The sequence below is a fragment of the Trachurus japonicus genome, chromosome 1 (genome assembly GCF_045865225.1).
Source record: "Trachurus japonicus isolate A0001 chromosome 1, Traja_1.0".
Classification (NCBI taxonomy): Eukaryota; Metazoa; Chordata; class Actinopteri; order Carangiformes; family Carangidae; genus Trachurus; species Trachurus japonicus.
In genome coordinates, this window is record NC_140907.1 from 26,702,752 (window position 1) to 26,722,565 (window position 19,814).

The following is a 19,814-nucleotide window of genomic DNA, read 5'->3' on the forward strand; positions in this document are numbered from 1 at the left end:
ATTCAAACATTCCTGTTTGACCTCAAAGAGATATATTTTCATTCACCACAACTCAAAAGGAGCACAGCAGCATGAAACCCGAGTCATGTGTTTATAACCTACTTTTACTGTCCATAATATTTATGTACTATATATGTCTTTGAACACACCACTTGATAGATCAGTTCAGCATGTAGTTTCTGTATGAAACCTTAACAGCTCTGTTATTATTACTGTGAGCTGCATCTGATGCTGATGAGCCACATCTCCACCATACATACCTTTAATCTCTTGACAATGAATTGAGAGCTCTGTCTGATACAGTTATGCACAATAGACACATATTTAGAGACTATGTTCTTCCAACAGGAATGATATTATTTGTTATTTTCAGAAAGTCCAAGCCCAGAATGACATGTTTACCTCCAAGTGACAAAGCCCTCCAGTGGCTGCATCAATTATGACAGGAGCGGAGTCGGGTGATGACATCACACTCAAAGTCCATGCTGAGAGGAGGTAACCTTGGTCACTTTGGTTTGGGGGTTTTAATACTGGAGATTAAAGGTTATTACCAAATTAAACTGAAACAAATTTTCCTGGGATAAGATTCCAAGCCTGGAAAACTTTTATTTGTCTTGTACAATGATGTTTAAACCACAGCTATTACCCACAGAGAGGCTGTGTTCAAAACATTATCCCTGTTTGTTTGTTTGTTTGTGGTCAGTTTTAATCGTGTTTTCATCTCATACAAATGCAGCTGCCACAGTTATCTGCAGGTTAAAATATGATATGTTATATCTTGATGTAAAGTTGTGTGTTTGTATGGAAGCCCAATACTGCCAGCAAAACACACAAAAAAATGCGATGCATTATTAAAAAAAATGGTGAATGTCAAATTTACAATTGGATAATGATCTAGAATTGTGACACATTAAAATCAATGTATTGTATTTCTAATGTGTTTATGCCATAAATTAAGTCTGACCTTTTAATTATGAGTAGTGGATCGGTCAAAATTGGGGGTTAGCAAATGAATATCAACAAGTCTTCCCAATTAGACAACAACATGGGCCTCACAAATGACATATGATATTAGGATTTTCTTTTTCACATCTCCCGACACCATCTGTCAGTCTCTCCTAAAACAGTTGAATAAAATCAAATCATTTTCTACTCGAATTATAGCTAAACAAATATGGTGATTAGGCTTTGGTACAAAACTGATTTGCATAGGATTACAGATGCTTTACATTTTGGCAAATACAACATTTATAGGTTTCATAATCTAAACAGTAACATTCATGACTTCTTAAAGTAAGGGAACAATGGAGGCATATCATTCTTATTTTCAATCCAAAAGTTCAATTTCCAGCATCATCATCATTTTATTTTTGATAGAAATGGACTTAATCGTAGGAAATTTTAACTGACATCTGCCAGTTCATTTGTTTATTCATTAGCACATCTGCACAGACAACATGTTTTAATGTTTCATGTCTGCTAACAGTGACTCATGATCCCATCTTTGATATTTGTCATGATGTCAGATGAATAAGAAAAGGTAAATACACTGCCCTATCTCTTCACTGCCCGTAGGTTTATTGGTCGTTGTCCAGGTACAAAAAAAAGTGTCATTGCACACAAAGATGCGTCGTCATTCTTTTGGATTTGCCGTGTCACCTTTCCGGACACAGAGTTGCAGCTAAATATACAGTTTGGCGATGAGTCACATACAGCTGTACTACTGTCAGTCAGTGGGATCGGTCAGTTGACAGATCCCACCGAATACTGGAAATGACGATGGTTGGACATTTGAGTCACAGCCTTGTCTGAACAGAGTGAGTGGGATGTTTGCGTTTGAACCCCTTATCGAACACTGAACTGATGACCCTGTTCAGATAAATATCCCGCAGAGTCAGGCTGCACTTCATTCTCCAAGAAGACAAGACCACAACTGGTGGCTAAAACAACATGGCTCCATCACTTCTCGAAACAGCAGGAGGACTTTTGTTACTTTTCTCCGTCACTTCAGCAGTAAGTCCCCGGTTTACTTTTAGAACCGATGCGTTTCTCTTGAGTGGAAAATCAATTTAAATCATTTTGTCCTTTTTTTGTGTGCAGCAAGTAAGAGGAGACAACCTCTCACCCGTCTGCAACCCAAATGATGGCTTTGTAAGTAAACAATAAATAAACTAGACTGTAAAAATAACCTTTTTACGCTTGCTGTGCAAATGTGTCTATTGATTAACACACCATCATTGATATTCTTTATTTGCTTTATGTGCACTTAGGGACAATACTGTCCTACAACATGTGGAGTGGCAGATTACCTACTGCCGTACGTTTCAAGAACGACCAGGGATTTAGACAATATGCAAAGAGAACTGGAAACAATTGCTAATTTGACCCAGGGGGCTGAAGAAAAAATTGTCTACATGAAAGACTCTACTGTTGCAGCTCAGAAGAGTTCCCCACAAGGTACATATGTGTTCTTTTATTATTATTATTATTATTATTATTATAAACAAACAGTTGCATGTATTGAAAGTGTTCTATAACTGTTATTAATCTACTGCTGATATTGAACCTTCATTTCAGACTCATACGTCAAGAAGGCATCAAGCATGATGGATGATATCCTTCGCTATGACAAGACCATCATTGCACAGGAGCAACAAATTTTGTAAGTTACTTCAACTGCAATAAGATATGATGCAATAGTCGTTTATTAGTTCTTCGGTGTAACAACTGCAAAGTGGACATTACAAATGAAATGCCAAATACATGTCAAATACAACAAAATTGCAAAAGATAAAAATGGATGAATAGATAGTGTAATATAGTATGTACAGATGTTTTTAAAAAAAATAGCAGCAGATGAGGACATGACATCTGACATTTGTTTCACAGATTAAGGCACGAATCACTTTTCACATTAAAGTATCCCTGGACAAAGAAATGAACAGCTTATACCTTTTGATGCATTGTACTTTTAACAGTATGTGAAGAATATAAAATACTCCATCTCTACCAGTGTTAATGTGAAAATGCTTCTCTCTCATGAAGCTATATAGGTAATGATAATCTGATTGCATCAAATGATATTGAATACATGTTGTTTTGACATAGCTGAACTGGTTCTACTGCCCACGCGTTCGGGTCATTGCACGCCAACCTAACACAGATCATTGGGCAATTTGCCACCCACCCACTCCCACTCACCTTTATACACTTGTGAGCTCAGACTCATGTGCTGACTTTATTTAAGGCAATTCAATTTGATTATGCCACTTTTCCAAATTTGATTTGTCTTTTTTTTTTGTTTTTTTTGTTTGCCGCTACTGCTTTCCCATCTTCTTGTGTGTGATGAGTGTATTGTATTGTTTCCTTCTTCCCAGTGAACTTCAGAACCTCATTTCAACTAACGAGAGGAGAATGTTAGAACTGAAACAAGCCTCCATTCAGCTGCAGCAGAGATGCGATGAGCCTTGCCAAGACTCAGTTGAGATCCAACCCATCACAGGAACAGGTAAAAAAAAAAAAAAAAAAAAAAAGATCTGTGACCCTCGGGCCATTCCCATTTCACAAGAGGTTTCTCAATCCTGCCTGGTCTGAGCACCGTTTGTCCTTGTTCAGTGTTTAGTTAGAGACTGAGATCAATAAGGTGCATCAGTGCAAAGTAAACAGATTTATTCCAGATGTAATTTGTTTTGACCTCATTTCAAAGAACTTTTCAACTTTAAAGTAAATGTGGACAAAGTCACTTTAAATGTAATTGTGAAATAAATCTGATGATTTCATTTAGGATTTACTATTAAGGAGTTTAAGGATTCAACCAGATATTTTTTTAACCTTACTTACTTAACATACTCAGTGATGTTGAACTATTCTTTCTCATCTTCTTTTCCTTTTCTTGTCCATTTTTTTAATCAGATTGCCAGGATATTGCAAACAAAGGTGCCACTAAGAGCGGTCTTTACTATGTGAGGCCTGTCAAAGCCACTGAGCAGTTCCTGGTCTATTGTGAGATTGATGAATTTGGACGTGGCTTCACGGTGTTACAGAGGGTATGTGTACCTGGGAAAAATGCACTTGCACTGCTTCCATTATTTTATTATTTTGTAAAACAAGTTGATAGTAATAGATTACATGCTATTGATCTGGCTGTCGCCCCTGAATGCAAACCACTGATATGACCGTCAAGAGACTGCACAAAAGTCATTAAGGAGGCAAAGTGACGGCTGTACTATAGTTAATACTATATAGGTTTTAATATTTTCAATATTTACTTTGGATCCTTAAAATAAAAGTGCAATGCCCACTTTCATAATCCCAGGCTGGCAAAGCAAACATATTTAAGGTGGTATAGCCTAGTTTAACTCTAACATAAACATATTCTTTTACAATAAAATGTTGCTGAGGCCTGTTGTGTAGGTCCTTAGATGTCTGACTTTCAATCATAGCTAACGATTATTTGATAGACCTAGATGACAAGGCCACAACAAAGCTTAATTTGAAAATGTTCACACTGAGTGAGCCACTTAATGAGCCACTCTCTCTAGTTACATACAGAATTATAGGGAAATGTTTTGTTGGCCAACTGGAGAAACATTAATTAAACATTAAATAACATTAAGTTCTTTCGCCTCAACAACACATTTTGACTCTGCAATTATATTTGTGTCTGCATAGAGACGTGACGGCAGTTTGGACTTCAACAAAGACTGGGTCCAGTACAAGGAGGGCTTTGGCTATCTCTCACCGGACGACACCACCGAGTTCTGGCTCGGTAACGAGAAGATGCATCTGCTGACCGCCAGTGGGACCATCCCAACTGTGCTGAGGATAGAGCTTGTTGACTGGGAGGGGAACAAAAGGTATGTAAACACGCACACATGTACGATAACAGATTATATAAGAGGAGAGCAAATACAGTCAATTACACAGCAAACATGACCCCCAGACGATGAGGAGGAAGAAAAAGATGACTAAGCAAAACACTCCTATGTGCCCTCCTTACTCCAGGTATGCTGACTACAACATGTTCAGACTGGGATCAGAGGCCGACAATTACCGTCTCACCTATGGTTACTACTTTGGTGGTGACGCTGGCGATGCTTTTGATGGCTTTGACTTTGGAGATGACCCCAGCGACAAGTTCTACACATCCCACAATGGCATGCAGTTCAGCACCAGCGACAAGGACAACGACAAGTACGACGGAAACTGTGCTCACCAGGACGGCTCTGGCTGGTGGATGAACAGATGTCACGCTGCACATTTGAACGGCAAATACTACCAGGGTAAGACCACATACTCTGACCGATGCTGACCGAAGCCCTGTAATTATGATGTTGTGATTAACAAATTACCCACAGTGCATCATCCAAAACCCTCATCCGAGTACATATTACAGCGCAAACTCCTTTGAGGCCTTGTCTAAAACCTACACTGTGCTCTGTTCATCCAGGTGGCAGGTACACAGAAAAGGATGCAGGTGAATACGGCTTCGACAACGGCATCATTTGGGTCACATGGCACAACCGCTGGTACTCCCTGAAAGAGACCACCATGAAGATCATCCCCCTCAACCGCATCGCAGCAGGCGGCGGACAGCAGGCCGGTGTGAAACAGTTTGGTGGACTTGGAGATAATTAAAAAAAAAAAAAAAAGTAAAGTAAACGCACATGCTTGAGGTCAATACTGAATGCGTCCAGCGCAACAACCCTGACGCCACTGTTGATCAAATAACATGTCTGGTTTGTGATTTGTCACCATGTGATGTTTGCATGCTTTGGTGATCTGACCCAGCTGGACACTGATGTTGTCATTTCCTTTTCCTTCGTCAGTGTTGTTTTGAGCACTGAATAAATAAATGTCTTTTCTGTACCAGATATGGTTTTGTCCTTTCTTCACTGGGCAGCCTTTGGACTAAGTTGGCGCCAGTCTGGAAACACCTCACAAAGTCCATATGGCAAACAGCTGTTGTATAAAACAATATCCAACTGAGACTTCATGTCTCAGGAAAAAAAGAAATTCAAAAATGCTAAAAGATGATGTGTCTGAAATGACTCTGCAATACCCTTAAATGTTTTTTCATAGTAGGCTACACATGAAATGCAGGGCACCGCCCTGTAGGAAATATTATCTTAAATATAAGTGTTTCTGTCCACATCGTCTGCTAAAGGTATATAATGTGTATAACTCCACTGTGACACAACAATCATAATCTATGAGTTTCTTTGAATGTAGTTTAGCACAAAACCTGTGATTTAGTTTTCCTCTCAGTGTACACGTGTCTCTGGATTACTGACAACAGGTCATACTCGTAAAGATTACAAACACCCACACATGGACACATAAGCATGTTTGTTTTGTATTCAAATAAAGAGCTTTTTTTTTATTGATGAGCAATTTGTCTTCACAGAAAGCAATTTAAATACATTCAAAGAAACATGGCGAAAATTAATTTTCTTTTCTTTTCTTTAAAAAGCAGCAAAGTGCAATCAGTCAGCTGCCTCTTGTCTCCATGAAATTAATAATTAAAAACTATTGACCAGCACAGTGAGTGATCTTCAAAGCACTTCATGAGGCCACTTGGAAATAAATAAATTTAGGAAGTATATAATTAATTTTCTTTTACTTAAAATTCAGATGAGCAGAAAAACTCAAGGTTGCACTTCATAGCTCGGCCCATCAGGTTGTTTACAATGAATAAAAGCAACCCACACTTATTTTTCCAGGACAGAATTTCAGTTTCAGTTGAACTGATGAAGATGAACTAGCAGGAATAATGATTAGATTTTCAATATTACAACAGCAAAACCTCACCAAAACAACTCTTCGTTATCAGCTCTTATCAGGACATTCCTCTTTTCATCAGTATGATTCACATTCGAACAGTTTATTTACCTTGCATTGTGTAGGACTACTTGTGCCCATGCATCACTTGTGGAGTCCAAATTCCAGCTGGCACAGTGTGATGGTTGTGCCAAGATGGCAAATGCCTTTGTATGGCCTAACGTTTAGTGTTTGCATAAAGACCATGCAAGGCCGGGACTCCTGAGAGTCCCTGAGGTCAGCTGCTGTTTTTGAGAATTGTATCTCCTAAAATGTCCTTTTATGCCAAAACATGGCAACCCACACATCAGTCACTGGCTTTTTTTTCCCTTTTTTTGTGCCACTGAAACATTGGAAAGCCATTGATCTCTGTACTTTGTAGGGCAAACATGACCTGGTACACAAGGCAGGACAATCAAACTGTAACCTGTGGTCACAATAAGTTACACTCACTCAAACTGCATCCATTGTATTACAATGGTATCAGTAAAAATACTGTATTTGATAATACTACTTTATTATCGACGATTAGATTTTCCTTGGAGAAAGTGTTTTTGTTCTTTTAGTTTAAAGGGATAGTTCAACATTTTGGCAAATTGGCCCATTGCCATAATCGCTATAGTCATAGCAGTAGGTTCATTACCTTTAATTGTAGGTGTAAGTAAATTTTCAGTACGGCGGAGCGCAGCAGCTGGCTGCTCAGAGCTACGCTATGGAGGCTAACGGAATTTCTTGGTTTCCCTCATTAAACTCATCAAATTCAACATCCCAAAACTCCACAGCGCTTTTGTAGACAAGTTGTGACCTGCACAACCACCACGCTATGAGATAATGACGGAACGATACGAAACGGAGCCGTTTTCGAGGTAAATACAGGGTAAATACGGAGACTGCTTGCTGAAAAACTGTCCCTGAACGCAACGCGCATCAACGGTTTTGTATGAATTTACCTCGAAAACGGCTCCGTTTCGTATCGTTCCGTCATTATCTCATAGCGTGGTGGTTGTGCAGGTCACAACTTGTCTACAAAAGCGCTGTGGAGTTTTGGGATTTTGTATTTGATGAGTTTAATGAGGGAAACCAAGAAATCCCCTTAGCCTCCATAGCGTAGCTCTGAGCAGCCAGCTGCTGCGCTCCGCCGTACTGAAAATAGCTTACACCTACAATTAAAGGTAACGAACCTACTGCTATGACTATAGCGATTATGGCAATGGGCCAATTTGCCAAAATGTTGAACTATCCCTTTAACAGAGTAGCAGCTTGCCATCCCGGCCGACAGGGGGCGATGTCCTATTTCCAGCGTCTGCTGTTGGTGTTGTTTACTTCCGGGTCACCCAGTCGTCAGTCTGTGGTGGTGGAAGTGGTGGTCATGTTTTTACGTTTGTGATACAATTTTCGAGTGCGACCAAGCGATATATATTCAAAAATAGTATTTTCTTCAGCCGGGGTGTCACATCTGGACATTAAAACGCCACCATGACGGAGGTAGGTCGATGTTTTATCTCCTCTCGTGCCTTTTTCTTCGCTCCCGCTCACGCGCTGCCGCACGGGCAGCCACCGGGTTGGGCCCCGGCTATTTACTGGAAAGCGTTGCAGTAACGTTGTGTTTTCTCCTCAGGAAAACATGTAGTAAATGATGGAGTGAAATAAATACATTAAAGTAAGAAACACATGTTTTTTTTTCTCCCAAGGATGTCCAGAAACACTCGGTCCACACTCTGGTCTTCAGGTCTCTCAAAAGGACCCATGATATGTTTGTGTCCGACCATGCGAAATCCATCGCACTGGACGAAGAAAGGTAAATCTGGTATTTTACTTTTAAACCGTGCAGCAAAAAAACAACAACAGCCTTTTTACTGTGCGTTGTAATCCTTCCAACGCTTTTACGGTTCTTGAAACTCTCCTCGGTCTCTCCTACTTCTCCTTTACTTCAGTATTTACATTTCATGCTACTTCTAAGATCTATTCCCCCAGAGTTTAGACGCCGACACCACACTTTATACTCAACTACCGGTACATTTATCTGATACTTTTAATTTATACTCGAGTAATAATGTCGATATCGAGGCTGAGACAATAATGAACAACCATAATAAATGTCTTAGAATAATGTCGAGTAGTTTATTGAAAGTTGTGTAACAAAGGAGGATACAGGCAGAGGAGTGTTTCCCTTTCATGTTTCCAAAGAAATCAGCTGACGAGATTCACTTTATCTTAGGTCTGACAGTATCCTTAGCGAAAATAAGAAGCACAATCACAAATACATACAGCAGTAGTAATATCTGCCTGTATGATTGCAGTATGATCATTTTTACATATTGTGCACCATCCTAGGTTCTGGCATTTATATTATTGATACTGTTATATGGTTTGTGCATTTATTATAAGTAGCTACTCTACAGGCATGAGAATGAATAGTTGGGGTAATATTTTACTGCTGTGTGCAAAAGTTTGTCTACCAAAGAGCAATTTACATAGAGCCGAAACTGTTAATTGGTTATTAAAATTATTTTTCATGCAGAAATGATTAATATGTGATAAAAATTGAACAGTGCTGTTTTCTTATGTCAATAACCATGGTGGGTTTCAGACTTTTGGCAAAGAACTAATGAAAATTAAAAATTAATAATTGCACCCCTAATCAACAAGTAAGTATTGTTATATACAGTTACATGTGTGACACAGCAGAGAGGATTTTCTCTCCTTGTTTGTGCCAGTGTTATGCACTGTATCAGACAAAAGTCTAATGTTTTGTCCTGTAAAATAACAACACGATAAGATCATATCATCACTATAGGATGCTCATTCTCATCGTCTCCTGTATTTGCAGCCACAAAATGAAGATGGGCGTGAAACTGAAAGCGGACTATGATGCCGTTTTACACATGCCAGTCCTGAAGGAATGCAAAGAGAGAGTCTCACTTCTTCCAGGCAGCATGCTAAGCCAACAGAGCTACACGCAGCCAGGTGAGGAGGAAACAAACACTGCATGACAATTAATTTACCCGTCATAGTTCACTTAAACCATTTCTTTCTGTTCGTGAATACTTATGTATTTGTTTTTAATGTGTATTTGAAGATGACCCAGAATACCTGATTGCCGGGACACATGCTTACCCATCTGGACCTGGTAAGTACGATGCTCTAAATTGAACTAATCTGCATGTTTCTGAGTTTAATGAGCTTGTTCACCATATTGCACTGTTCTTGCGAGTGTCACACCAGTGTGTCTCTCTCAACAGGAGTGGCCTTGACCGCTGACACAAAGATGCACAGGAATCCCAGTGACGGAGGAGTCCTCTCGATGGCACTGGCTCTGCCACCTTCACAAGCCAGGTGAACATTTACCCTCCACCACATAGGAGTGAAATTATGGATAACTGACAGTTTGTCATAAACACTTTTTTCAGGATTTCCTGCAATTTATTATATGTGAAATGAACAATAATCAGTTGTTTTTTCTTGTGTAACTGAATCACAGGCAGGATATAAGCCGCACAGCAGCGAGCGTTGGTGACATCCACCGACACGCAGGAGCAGCAGAGAGAGTTCACCCCCACTCGACCGCCGTGGTAGGTCGCAGAGGATTTCCACGTTCAGTTTATGTGATATCCTCATTATCCCTTAACAAAGTGCAGAGTTGATAATGGATTATTATTATTGGAAATTTCAGTCACTCCTGGAAGGAGGAGGCGGCACCAGAAACTCTGCTCTCATGAGGAAAGCACCAACCATGCCCAAACCTCAGTGGCATCCACCATGGAAACTGTTTAGGGTAACTACACATCATTTTCCCAGTGTTTTCCTTTGCCTTTGTAGACATACACGAAATACCCGTGTTTTTAAGTCAGGTCTGATGACGTCTGTTCTGTCTGACAGGTCATCAGCGGTCATCTCGGGTGGGTGAGGTCCATCGCCGTGGAGCCTGGGAACCAGTGGTTTGTCACAGGATCCGCTGACAGAACCATAAAGGTGAGAAAAGTGGATGACAACAATAACTTTCTCTGTCAGATATTTAACTGATTACCGTACTTTTCAGACTATGGAGTGCACCTGAGTATAAGCCGCACCAGCTAAATTTGAAAAGAAAATACATATATAGGCCGCACTTGAATATAAGCTGCAGCTTTTCATGTTGTAACATGAGATGAACTGTGCAAGTCCGCTCCCTTTTCCGCTGTTTTGGTTACGCTCCTCTCGCCCATGTGCATTTGTTGACAACGAAGCCGGCAAGAAATCAATAAATGGAGCGACCGGATAACGTTACTTGTTTATTTGTTTATTTGTTAGGATCCCCATTAGCTGCGCTCTAGAACGCCGCTAGTCTTCCTGGGGTCCAGTTACATGGGGTCCGGTTACATGACATATACGATGTTACGGCGTGTGTTTGTGTAGTCTTAACCATCATGAACAAAAGATTACGGGTTACGGAGCGCGTTTGTGTTCAGAGACGAGAGCTGGGACACCGGGGCGAGGGAAAAAAGTAGCGGCTTATAGTCCGGAAAGTATGGTAATTATTCTGTGTATAGACCTTCACATATAATAACAAAGATGCCACAGAAAAGTTATCGTTTGGTCATCTTAATGTTGAGAAATCAAAATAAAAGAAAGATAATCTTGGCATTTTTGCTTGTGTATCTACCAAGTTTAGTATTTAGCCCCTTTTGAGTTTTCTGCTCTTGTCCCGTGTCCTTCACCTTTCATGACAATATCCCTCATGTCGCCTCAAGGTGGCAGTCTTCTACAGTATGATGATCCTAATATGACTGGAACAATGTTTGTTGTGACAGATCTGGGACCTGGCCAGTGGGAAGCTGAAGCTCTCTCTCACCGGACACATCAGCACGGTGCGCGGCGTGGCGGTCAGCAGCCGCAGCCCCTACCTGTTCTCCTGCGGTGAAGACAAGCAGGTCAAATGCTGGGATCTGGAGTACAACAAGGTAACGCAGCGTGATGTTATTCAGAGGATCTTAATATACAACTTAGTGTATATAATGAGGCATTTGTTGTCTGTGATGTTGCATTTCTTGTAGAAGTTTCAATGACAGAAATGTGTGTTTTCAGGTCATCAGGCATTACCACGGGCACCTGAGCGCCGTGTATGACCTTGACCTGCATCCGACCATTGACGTGTTGGTGACGTGCAGCAGAGATGCCACAGCGAGGGTAAAACTAACTCTGCAATACGAGATCTAAATGTTTGTCGTCTTTGCTCAGAACAAGGAGGAGACGTTAGATTTTAGATTTTCATTTCACCGCCATAACAGAGTCAAACCGTGTAGAGAAATTTTTAATGTGGATTCAGAAATGAGTCCGTTTTGGAGACGCCAAGGGTGTTTTCTGCATGAATGGATGAATAACTGCTGATGTCTAAACCTGCCACAGTACACAGCCTTTTAGAGAAGTAGCACAATAATAAGCAACACACTCGTCACACACTCACTCAGAGACCTGTATTGTTGATCAGTTGAGGTAAATTCATGCAAAACCGCTGATGTGCGTTCCCGTCAGTGCAGTTTTTCGGCAAGCAGCCTTGCACCAACAATTAAAGGTAACGAACCTACTGCTATGACTATAGGGATTATGGCAATGGGCCAATTTGCAAAAATGTTGAACTATCCCTTTAAAGTCCTAATCACAAACATTTAGACGAATCAGCTGTGCAACACAACAATGTTGTTGAATATGTTTTCATTATGATACTGATCAGTGTGATCAACAGGCATCTGCAGGATTGTTTTGTTGGACTTAAAGCAGAAGTAAGCGGAATGTTTGTGTTAATATAAGTCTTAAAGCCGAGGAGAAAAGTAACTTTCCTTGTATCCTACAACCTTTATCCAATGAGGAGAGAGAACGGCATAAAGGGGCGGTCCTCTCTGTGTGTGCAGCCAAGGGATGCGCGTGAATGTGGTGACGTAGGGACGAGGGCGGGGACTGCTAACTCCATCGGCTGACAGAAAGTTAGCCAAAACGACCAAATCACTTACTTCTGCTTTAATGTGGTTTCCTCTCTGGTCACACAGGTGTGGGACATCAGGACCAAAGCTAACGTCCACACGCTGACCGGTCACACCAACACCGTGGCCACAGTCAGATGTCAGGCTGCAGAGCCACAGATCATCACCGGTAAATACATTTTACAGCTCCAGTCCTCATCAATATATCGGCCATGTTGGTCTCTGTATAGCTGCTGCCTCCACTCCTCTGTCGCTGCTTTGTGTTTGCTGATGTTGAATTAACTTGTTGCAGGAAGTCACGATTCAACCATCAGACTGTGGGATCTGATCGCTGGAAAAACCAGAGCGACACTGACCAATCACAAGAAATCTGTCCGAACTCTGGTGCTGCATCCCAGACAGTAAGTTCACCTGTGGAGTGATGTGTAGCGAGTTAGATGGTGACTCTTCACGCTAGATAGTCAATTTACTGGAAACTAATAGTGATAACAGTGTTATTCGATCAACTCCCGTAAATGACCTGTCAAGTTAATGCTGATCTTTATCATTCTAAAACATACAAACTCGAAACTTCAGACAGGAACGCAGTGCATGGAGTGCTTCTTGGGTGTTGCAGAAAAGTGTATCCCTCAGGTGCTCTTCAGTTGGGGAGATCCATAAAGAGTTGCAGACAGAAAACCGAGGCACTCGTGAGGGTACGACCAATTAAAATGCCTTTATTGGTACATGGCTAATCTATTAAAAGCGAGTTAACGCGTTTCAGCCAAACTGGCCTTCGTCAGGACAAAAGTGAAATGTTTGTCAGTCTCAGTTCACAGTTAAGTAGGTAATTGCAGACAGCTGCTCAGTGTGAGCAGTAGAGTCACATGACCTGAACAGCAAGACCTGCCAATGACAAGCAGACTCTGTACAAAAAGAAAGAAATAATAAAATCACAGAGTCAATAAATCAGCATTGCACATTACATAATCAATTAAACAAATCAGAAATGCATACAATATAAATATTGAGCCTAATAAGAGACTGAGGAGCCGTCATCAGAGTCAATCTTAAAGGACAACAAAACACACCAATAGTCACAAAATACACTCACAGAAAAGGAGAAAAATCGAGTTCTCCATTCAACCCTGGATACTGAGTGGCCTTTAATGTATAAATCCAGAATGACTCACTTTGCAGGAGTATTTTGAGTCTATCTCCTCCCCTGATAGAGTCTTTAATATGTTCTATGCCTGATATCTTTAAAGAGTCGCAACTACCATGACTTACATCTTTGTAATGGACAGCCATGGGGTACTGTGGGTTACTAGTTCTAATGGCATGCTTATGTTCTGCCAATCTTGCCTTCAATTTACGCTTTGTTCTCCCAATGTAGAAGCGTCCACAGGGGCACTCAAGTCTGTAAACAACAAGGTATTGCAATTAATAAATGCATTTATGTCAAATGTATGACCAGATGTCACATCAGTAAAAAAATTGGCATTTATCATATTGCTACAGTGATTGCAATGTCCACACCTGTGATTACCCTTTAAGGTTGAAAGCCAGGTTTTCTGTGATACAGGAGGGAGATGACTCTTAACAAGTTTGTCAAACTCTTCGAGACAAACTCTTCGAGACAAACTCTTCGAGCTCCTACTCTGAAAGACAAACTTGTTAAGAGTCATCTCCCTCCTGTATCACAGAAAACCTGGCTTTCAACCTTAAAGGGTAATCACAGGTGTGGACATTGCAATCACTGTAGCAATATGATAAATGCCAATTTTTTTACTGATGTGACATCTGGTCATACATTTGACATAAATGCATTTATTAATTGCAATACCTTGTTGTTTACAGACTTGAGTGCCCCTGTGGACGCTTCTACATTGGGAGAACAAAGCGTAAATTGAAGGCAAGATTGGCAGAACATAAGCATGCCATTAGAACTAGTAACCCACAGTACCCCATGGCTGTCCATTACAAAGATGTAAGTCATGGTAGTTGCGACTCTTTAAAGATATCAGGCATAGAACATATTAAAGACTCTATCAGGGGAGGAGATAGACTCAAAATACTCCTGCAAAGAGAGTCATTCTGGATTTATACATTAAAGGCCACTCAGTATCCAGGGTTGAATGGAGAACTCGATTTTTCTCCTTTCTGTGAGTGTATTTTGTGACTATTGGTGTGTTTTGTTGTCCTTTAAGATTGACTCTGATGACGGCTCCTCAGTCTCTTATTAGGCTCAATATTTATATTGTATGCATTTCTGATTTGTTTAATTGATTATGTAATGTGCAATGCTGATTTATTGACTCTGTGATTTTATTATTTCTTTCTTTTTGTACAGAGTCTGCTTGTCATTGGCAGGTCTTGCTGTTCAGGTCATGTGACCTCCTACCTGCTCACACTGAGCAGCTGTCTGCAATTACCTACTTAACTGTGAACTGAGACTGACAAACATTTCACTTTTGTCCTGACGAAGGCCAGTTTGGCTGAAACGCGTTAACTCGCTTTTAATAGATTAGCCATGTACCAATAAAGGCATTTTAATTGGTCGTACCCTCACGAGTGCCTCGGTTTTCTGTCTGAAACTCGAAACTTGTTTTGTTTTTTATTGTCGACAAGAAAATCCAAAAAGTAAATCATCAGGTTAATTAATAATGGATATAAATGTTAGCTGTAGTTTGTCTTGAACAACATGTTTACCAGGCACAGAAAGACATTTGACTAAATTCTCTTTCAAAATGCTTCAATAAACAACAGAAACAAATGACAGAGTCTGTTCACTTAGCCTTTTTTGTTTTGTTTTGTTTTGTTTCCTTGTACAGATACACGTTTGCGTCTGGTTCTGCTGACAACATCAAGCAGTGGATGTGCCCGGACGGCAACTTCATCCAGAACCTGTCGGGCCACAACGCCATCATCAACACTCTGGCTGTGAACTCGGATGGCGTGTTGGTGTCCGGAGGTATCAATCACTACCTACACTGTTGCTTTCCGACATAAAGTACCTTTATTCACCTACTGATATTGATCAGATAGAAATGACAAGAAATTAGCTTTTCAACATCACCTAACTGTGTTCTCTCTTCAGCCGACAATGGGACCATCCACATGTGGGACTGGAGGACGGGCTACAACTTCCAGAGGATTCATGCCGCGGTGCAGCCCGGGTCTCTGGACAGCGAGTCGGGCATCTTCGCCTGTTTGTTCGACAACTCAGAGAGCAGACTGATCACCGCCGAGGCCGACAAGACCATTAAAGTTTACAAAGAGGACGACACAGCGGTACGTTTTAGGAAAGGTATTCACAAGTGGGTCGATGTCTCTGTGCTCGTTTCCAGCTACTTTAACGAATCTGTTTTGTGTTTCTTCTCTCTTGCAGACAGAAGAAAGCCATCCCATCAACTGGAAACCAGAAATCCTCAAGAGAAAAAGATTCTAAGGATTTTATTTTTATTATTATTATTATTTGTTGCTCTTGTCACAGTAACAATGTTATATTTTTATTTCTACCAAACCCCCCTGTTGTAGATACATCCATCAAAAATGCTTGTTTAGTGATTTATCATCAGGCAGATTTCTTCATAGCAAACATCTTTAACAAAGGCGAACGCATCTTTAGACAAAAAAAAAAAAAAATCAATTTGTCTGCTTTATTCTAAAAACCACTTGCAGTCTTGATTATATGATGTCAGTCCGATGAGGCGGCCATGTCGAACGGCCAGGAACTTCCCCGAGTGTTTGTTCTTGATGATGACGGCCCTCTGGTGGCTCTGGTCTGTCTGGTCCACCAGAAGCTGCCACTCCTCACACACAGAGGGACTGGTGTGGGAGTGGACCTCGTTGCTGCTCGGGTCCAAACCTGCAGACAAAACCAACAACATGTGTTGAAAACTTGGTAGAAAAATCATCTTTTGTATCGACTCGAGAGTTGTACAGGCTTGGAAAACAAAAAAAACATTGCCCACTTTTTTTTCTGGCTTGCAATGTGAAAGTTATTTTGTTCCATTTAATAAAGACACACATTTTTCACACTCCTGATGACTTTCTCTACTCACCGAGGTATCTGTTCGTCACAACGTTTCTGTAGTATTTACAGCCGGAGCCTTTGATCTCCTCCCAGTAGCAGCGATCTCCAGGTGTCTCATCGAGCTCCACTGTGTTTCTGCTGTCGCTGGTCGAGTTGATCATCTGCTCACCTGTAAACGCAAGTTTATGATCTACATTCATTGTTGAAAAAAATAACTCATTTTATTTCAGTAAAACCTGTTAATCGTACAGTTTAGTTTCAATGTGTAAATCCAATCTTCAAAATTAAAGTCACTTCAACCCTGGTTAACAAATAATATCTCAGCTCAAGACTTATAATAACGACTGTATCAATGACAGCATGTCTGCTTCCAAATGATGATTGGAACTAGCTTCAATCAAACAAAAAACCTGTGCAAACTCAAATATCACCTTAAACCTTGTTTTGTTGTTTTGGCCATATCAGGAAAGACAAATGACTATTGTTTTTAATTGACATTAACCAGGATTGTGCCCACCATGCTTTTGTCTGAGGGGGAGTAGAAATCTCAGACACCCTGTTTGTGTGACTCTTTAGTTAAAAACTTCAACAGTTCTTTTTTTTCTTTTTTACATATTTAAGAAATATTTACCCAGGATTTTTATTCCTAGCTCGATTGGCAAGTGCTCTGAAATCACATTTAGACTTTATATTGGGAAAATAAAATGGTAACACTACATTTTACAGGTTTATAATTTCATGAAATCTGATTAATGGCATCTTGTACCAAGTATGTAGTGGATGGATAATTTATTCTTGTGCCATTTATTACATAGCTAAGTTTATTAATGCTTCATTTTTAAAGTTTTTACCATCAAGAATTTCATCAAATCAAAGCAAAATGTAGCTATGGTTGGTGTTTATTCTGTCACCGCTATTATATGTGTTTATATCTTAAGAAATCCTAACAGCTCAGGAGAATAAGAAGCGTTTGTTTGCCTGTAATTTGAGTAAACCGGCCGTTTAAGTGGTTTTCAGAGTGTATAGTCTGTTTTGTTGTTGTTGCCAATATCTACCTGACTCCTGAATGTAGAGCCTGGAGAGGGCATGACGAAAGGCTCGACCTGGTTTCTTCTTCAGGCAGGGTTTTGGTGGTTTTGGCTCATCCACCTCTTCTGTGGGAGGTTCCTCCAGGGCCAGGAGGTGACCGGCGTTAAACATGATCTCCTCCTCCAGAGACCTGAGGCACATCTCGAAGAGCTCGTCGTCATTTTCTGCATTCCTAGAAGATACCAGCAAGGATGGAAGATGTTTTTGCAAAAGCTTCCCCTGTGTTTAGGTATCTAGAAAACATCTAGCACACTTCTAACATTACATATTGAGCATCAAAATTTGTTGTTGTTCTGTACATATTCTTTCACCTGCGCCCCTCCTCCATAGGGTTGCTCACCTGAAGTCCACCCACAGCAGACCTGCAGTGATCAGTCCCAGCCACTCACTGGCCTCCCAGTTCTTGGCCAGCATGACGGGCACCATGATGACCTCCCTGGTGTCTGCGTAGTTGAGCTCCTTCTTACAGCTGCGGGACGCCTGGTAAGCCGGGGTCATGAACGGACAGATCACCACGGCCTCCTCCACACCTGCAGCCATCCTGAAGACAAACACACAGACACAGCTTTACAGAGTTTATATTCTTATCCCCAACATGTAGGAAAAATGCTCACTGTCCAAAAAACTCTCTTTCCAGGTGCGTAGGCCAACAAACATTTAAGACAACAGGAGGAAAAAGCTCATACACTGGTCAGAAATGGGAATGTTCACCAGAGAGATTGAAACATTTAATGGTCCATCAAACACACCAGGTGTGTGATTTTCCCCTTAAGACAGACTGAAGATGGCTGTGTAGGCTGAAACGTTTTTGTCTTAGTTGCTTTTGTTTCTTTGGTTTTTATTTTATCACCATGGTTGCACTTTTTTGTTGTTTTTGATAGACCATTAAATGTTTTCCTGCATCCATCAATCTCTCTGGTGGACATTCCCATTTTTGACCAGTGTGCGAGCTTTTTCCTCCTGTTATCCCAAACATGTAGAAATGTTAGATAAAAACAAACCACATTCCTCTGTACTTACGCATCGTTGATGTTCCCTGTCACCCCTCCTTCGATGTCCATCCACACTGGCAGCCCGTCATCTTTGAGACGGTCGTAGATCTTTTTCACAAGAGCCTGGTCGTCCCACTGGTAAGAGAGCATTATATGAGACGGCATTTTATCTCCTCTCAACTCAAGTGTATCTGGAAATAAAAAAAGCTGCTGAGACGAGGTTTTCAGTTTGCTCTCAACAAACCAACATGGACAAAAGGAGAGTCCGTTTCTATGCAGCTTGTTTACCCAGGTATGCTGCTCAGGTTACATCTGTTGCCCGGTTACAGTGGCTGCGTACACCAGTGGGACAACACTTGATGGAGACCTGCAGGAGCAATCAAGTCGTTAAACAGAGATGTGGCCTAAGATTAAAAGTGCTTCAACCAGTGAAAAGTGGCCTGGCACATTTGTATAGAAATGAATACTCTCCATATTTGGTGTTATTTTGAGCTCAATTTAAAAGACAATTACTTCAAACCCTCTTTTATCCTTAGGAATATCATATTCATCAGTAAAAAAAAAAACAGAACAAAAAAAAATAGATAAGTAAGTCAATGTTTTTCATTTTTAATTGATTACTGAAACATTATGTAAAGTAAAAAGTTACTCCAAGTTTTTTTTTTCTGTACATTTAAACAATATATTTAAATTTAGAGTAAAAAATAATTCAGATTAGGGTTAGGGTTAGACTAATTAAAGATTTATTGTCATTTGCTCTATACAGAAAAACAATTAGAAAGGTAGGGAAAGTTTTTTGTGAGTTCATATAATGTGTGTGACTTAATTTTATGTTTATATTCTAATAATATTATTATAACCTATTTATTATTGCTGATCGTGATAATGCATTTATTCTCTATTTTAATTCTATGTGTTTTTATGGATATCTATCAAGTT

General features: G+C 40.4%; 3 protein-coding genes across 4 annotated transcripts; 2 read left to right on the forward strand and 1 right to left on the reverse strand.

The window, feature by feature from the left end:
• Positions 1–1,908: 1,908 nt before the first annotated feature.
• Positions 1,909–5,873, forward strand: fgg (fibrinogen gamma chain). Its single transcript, XM_085783255.1, has 9 exons — positions 1,909–2,013; positions 2,101–2,151; positions 2,271–2,457; positions 2,578–2,662; positions 3,378–3,508; positions 3,913–4,046; positions 4,672–4,856; positions 5,005–5,282; positions 5,450–5,873. The coding sequence occupies exons 1-9, from the start codon at positions 1,951–1,953 to the stop codon at positions 5,635–5,637; spliced, it is 1,302 nt and encodes a 433-aa protein (XP_085639381.1). The 5' UTR covers positions 1,909–1,950; the 3' UTR covers positions 5,638–5,873.
• A 2,278-nt stretch (positions 5,874–8,151) lies between these two features.
• On the forward strand, positions 8,152–16,798 carry plrg1 (pleiotropic regulator 1). 2 transcript variants are annotated; one of them, XM_085782951.1, is made up of 15 exons: positions 8,152–8,304; positions 8,511–8,617; positions 9,650–9,786; positions 9,899–9,949; positions 10,062–10,155; positions 10,301–10,391; positions 10,493–10,594; positions 10,699–10,791; positions 11,610–11,759; positions 11,884–11,985; positions 12,843–12,945; positions 13,069–13,177; positions 15,590–15,729; positions 15,856–16,049; positions 16,147–16,798. In XM_085782951.1, exons 1-15 carry the CDS (start codon positions 8,296–8,298, stop codon positions 16,204–16,206), a joined length of 1,542 nt encoding a protein of 513 aa, XP_085639077.1. In that variant the 5' UTR covers positions 8,152–8,295; the 3' UTR covers positions 16,207–16,798. The 2 variants fall into 2 exon arrangements, with proteins under 2 accessions (XP_085639077.1, XP_085639085.1); XM_085782959.1 differs by having other exon boundaries at positions 10,301–10,388.
• Positions 16,393–19,150, reverse strand: LOC146992031 (uncharacterized). Its single transcript, XM_085782970.1, has 5 exons — positions 18,904–19,150; positions 18,224–18,424; positions 17,850–18,055; positions 16,823–16,963; positions 16,393–16,626 (listed from the first exon to the last, which is right to left on the reverse strand). The coding sequence occupies exons 1-5, from the start codon at positions 19,038–19,040 to the stop codon at positions 16,418–16,420; spliced, it is 894 nt and encodes a 297-aa protein (XP_085639096.1). The 5' UTR covers positions 19,041–19,150; the 3' UTR covers positions 16,393–16,417.
• Positions 19,151–19,814: the final 664 nt, after the last annotated feature.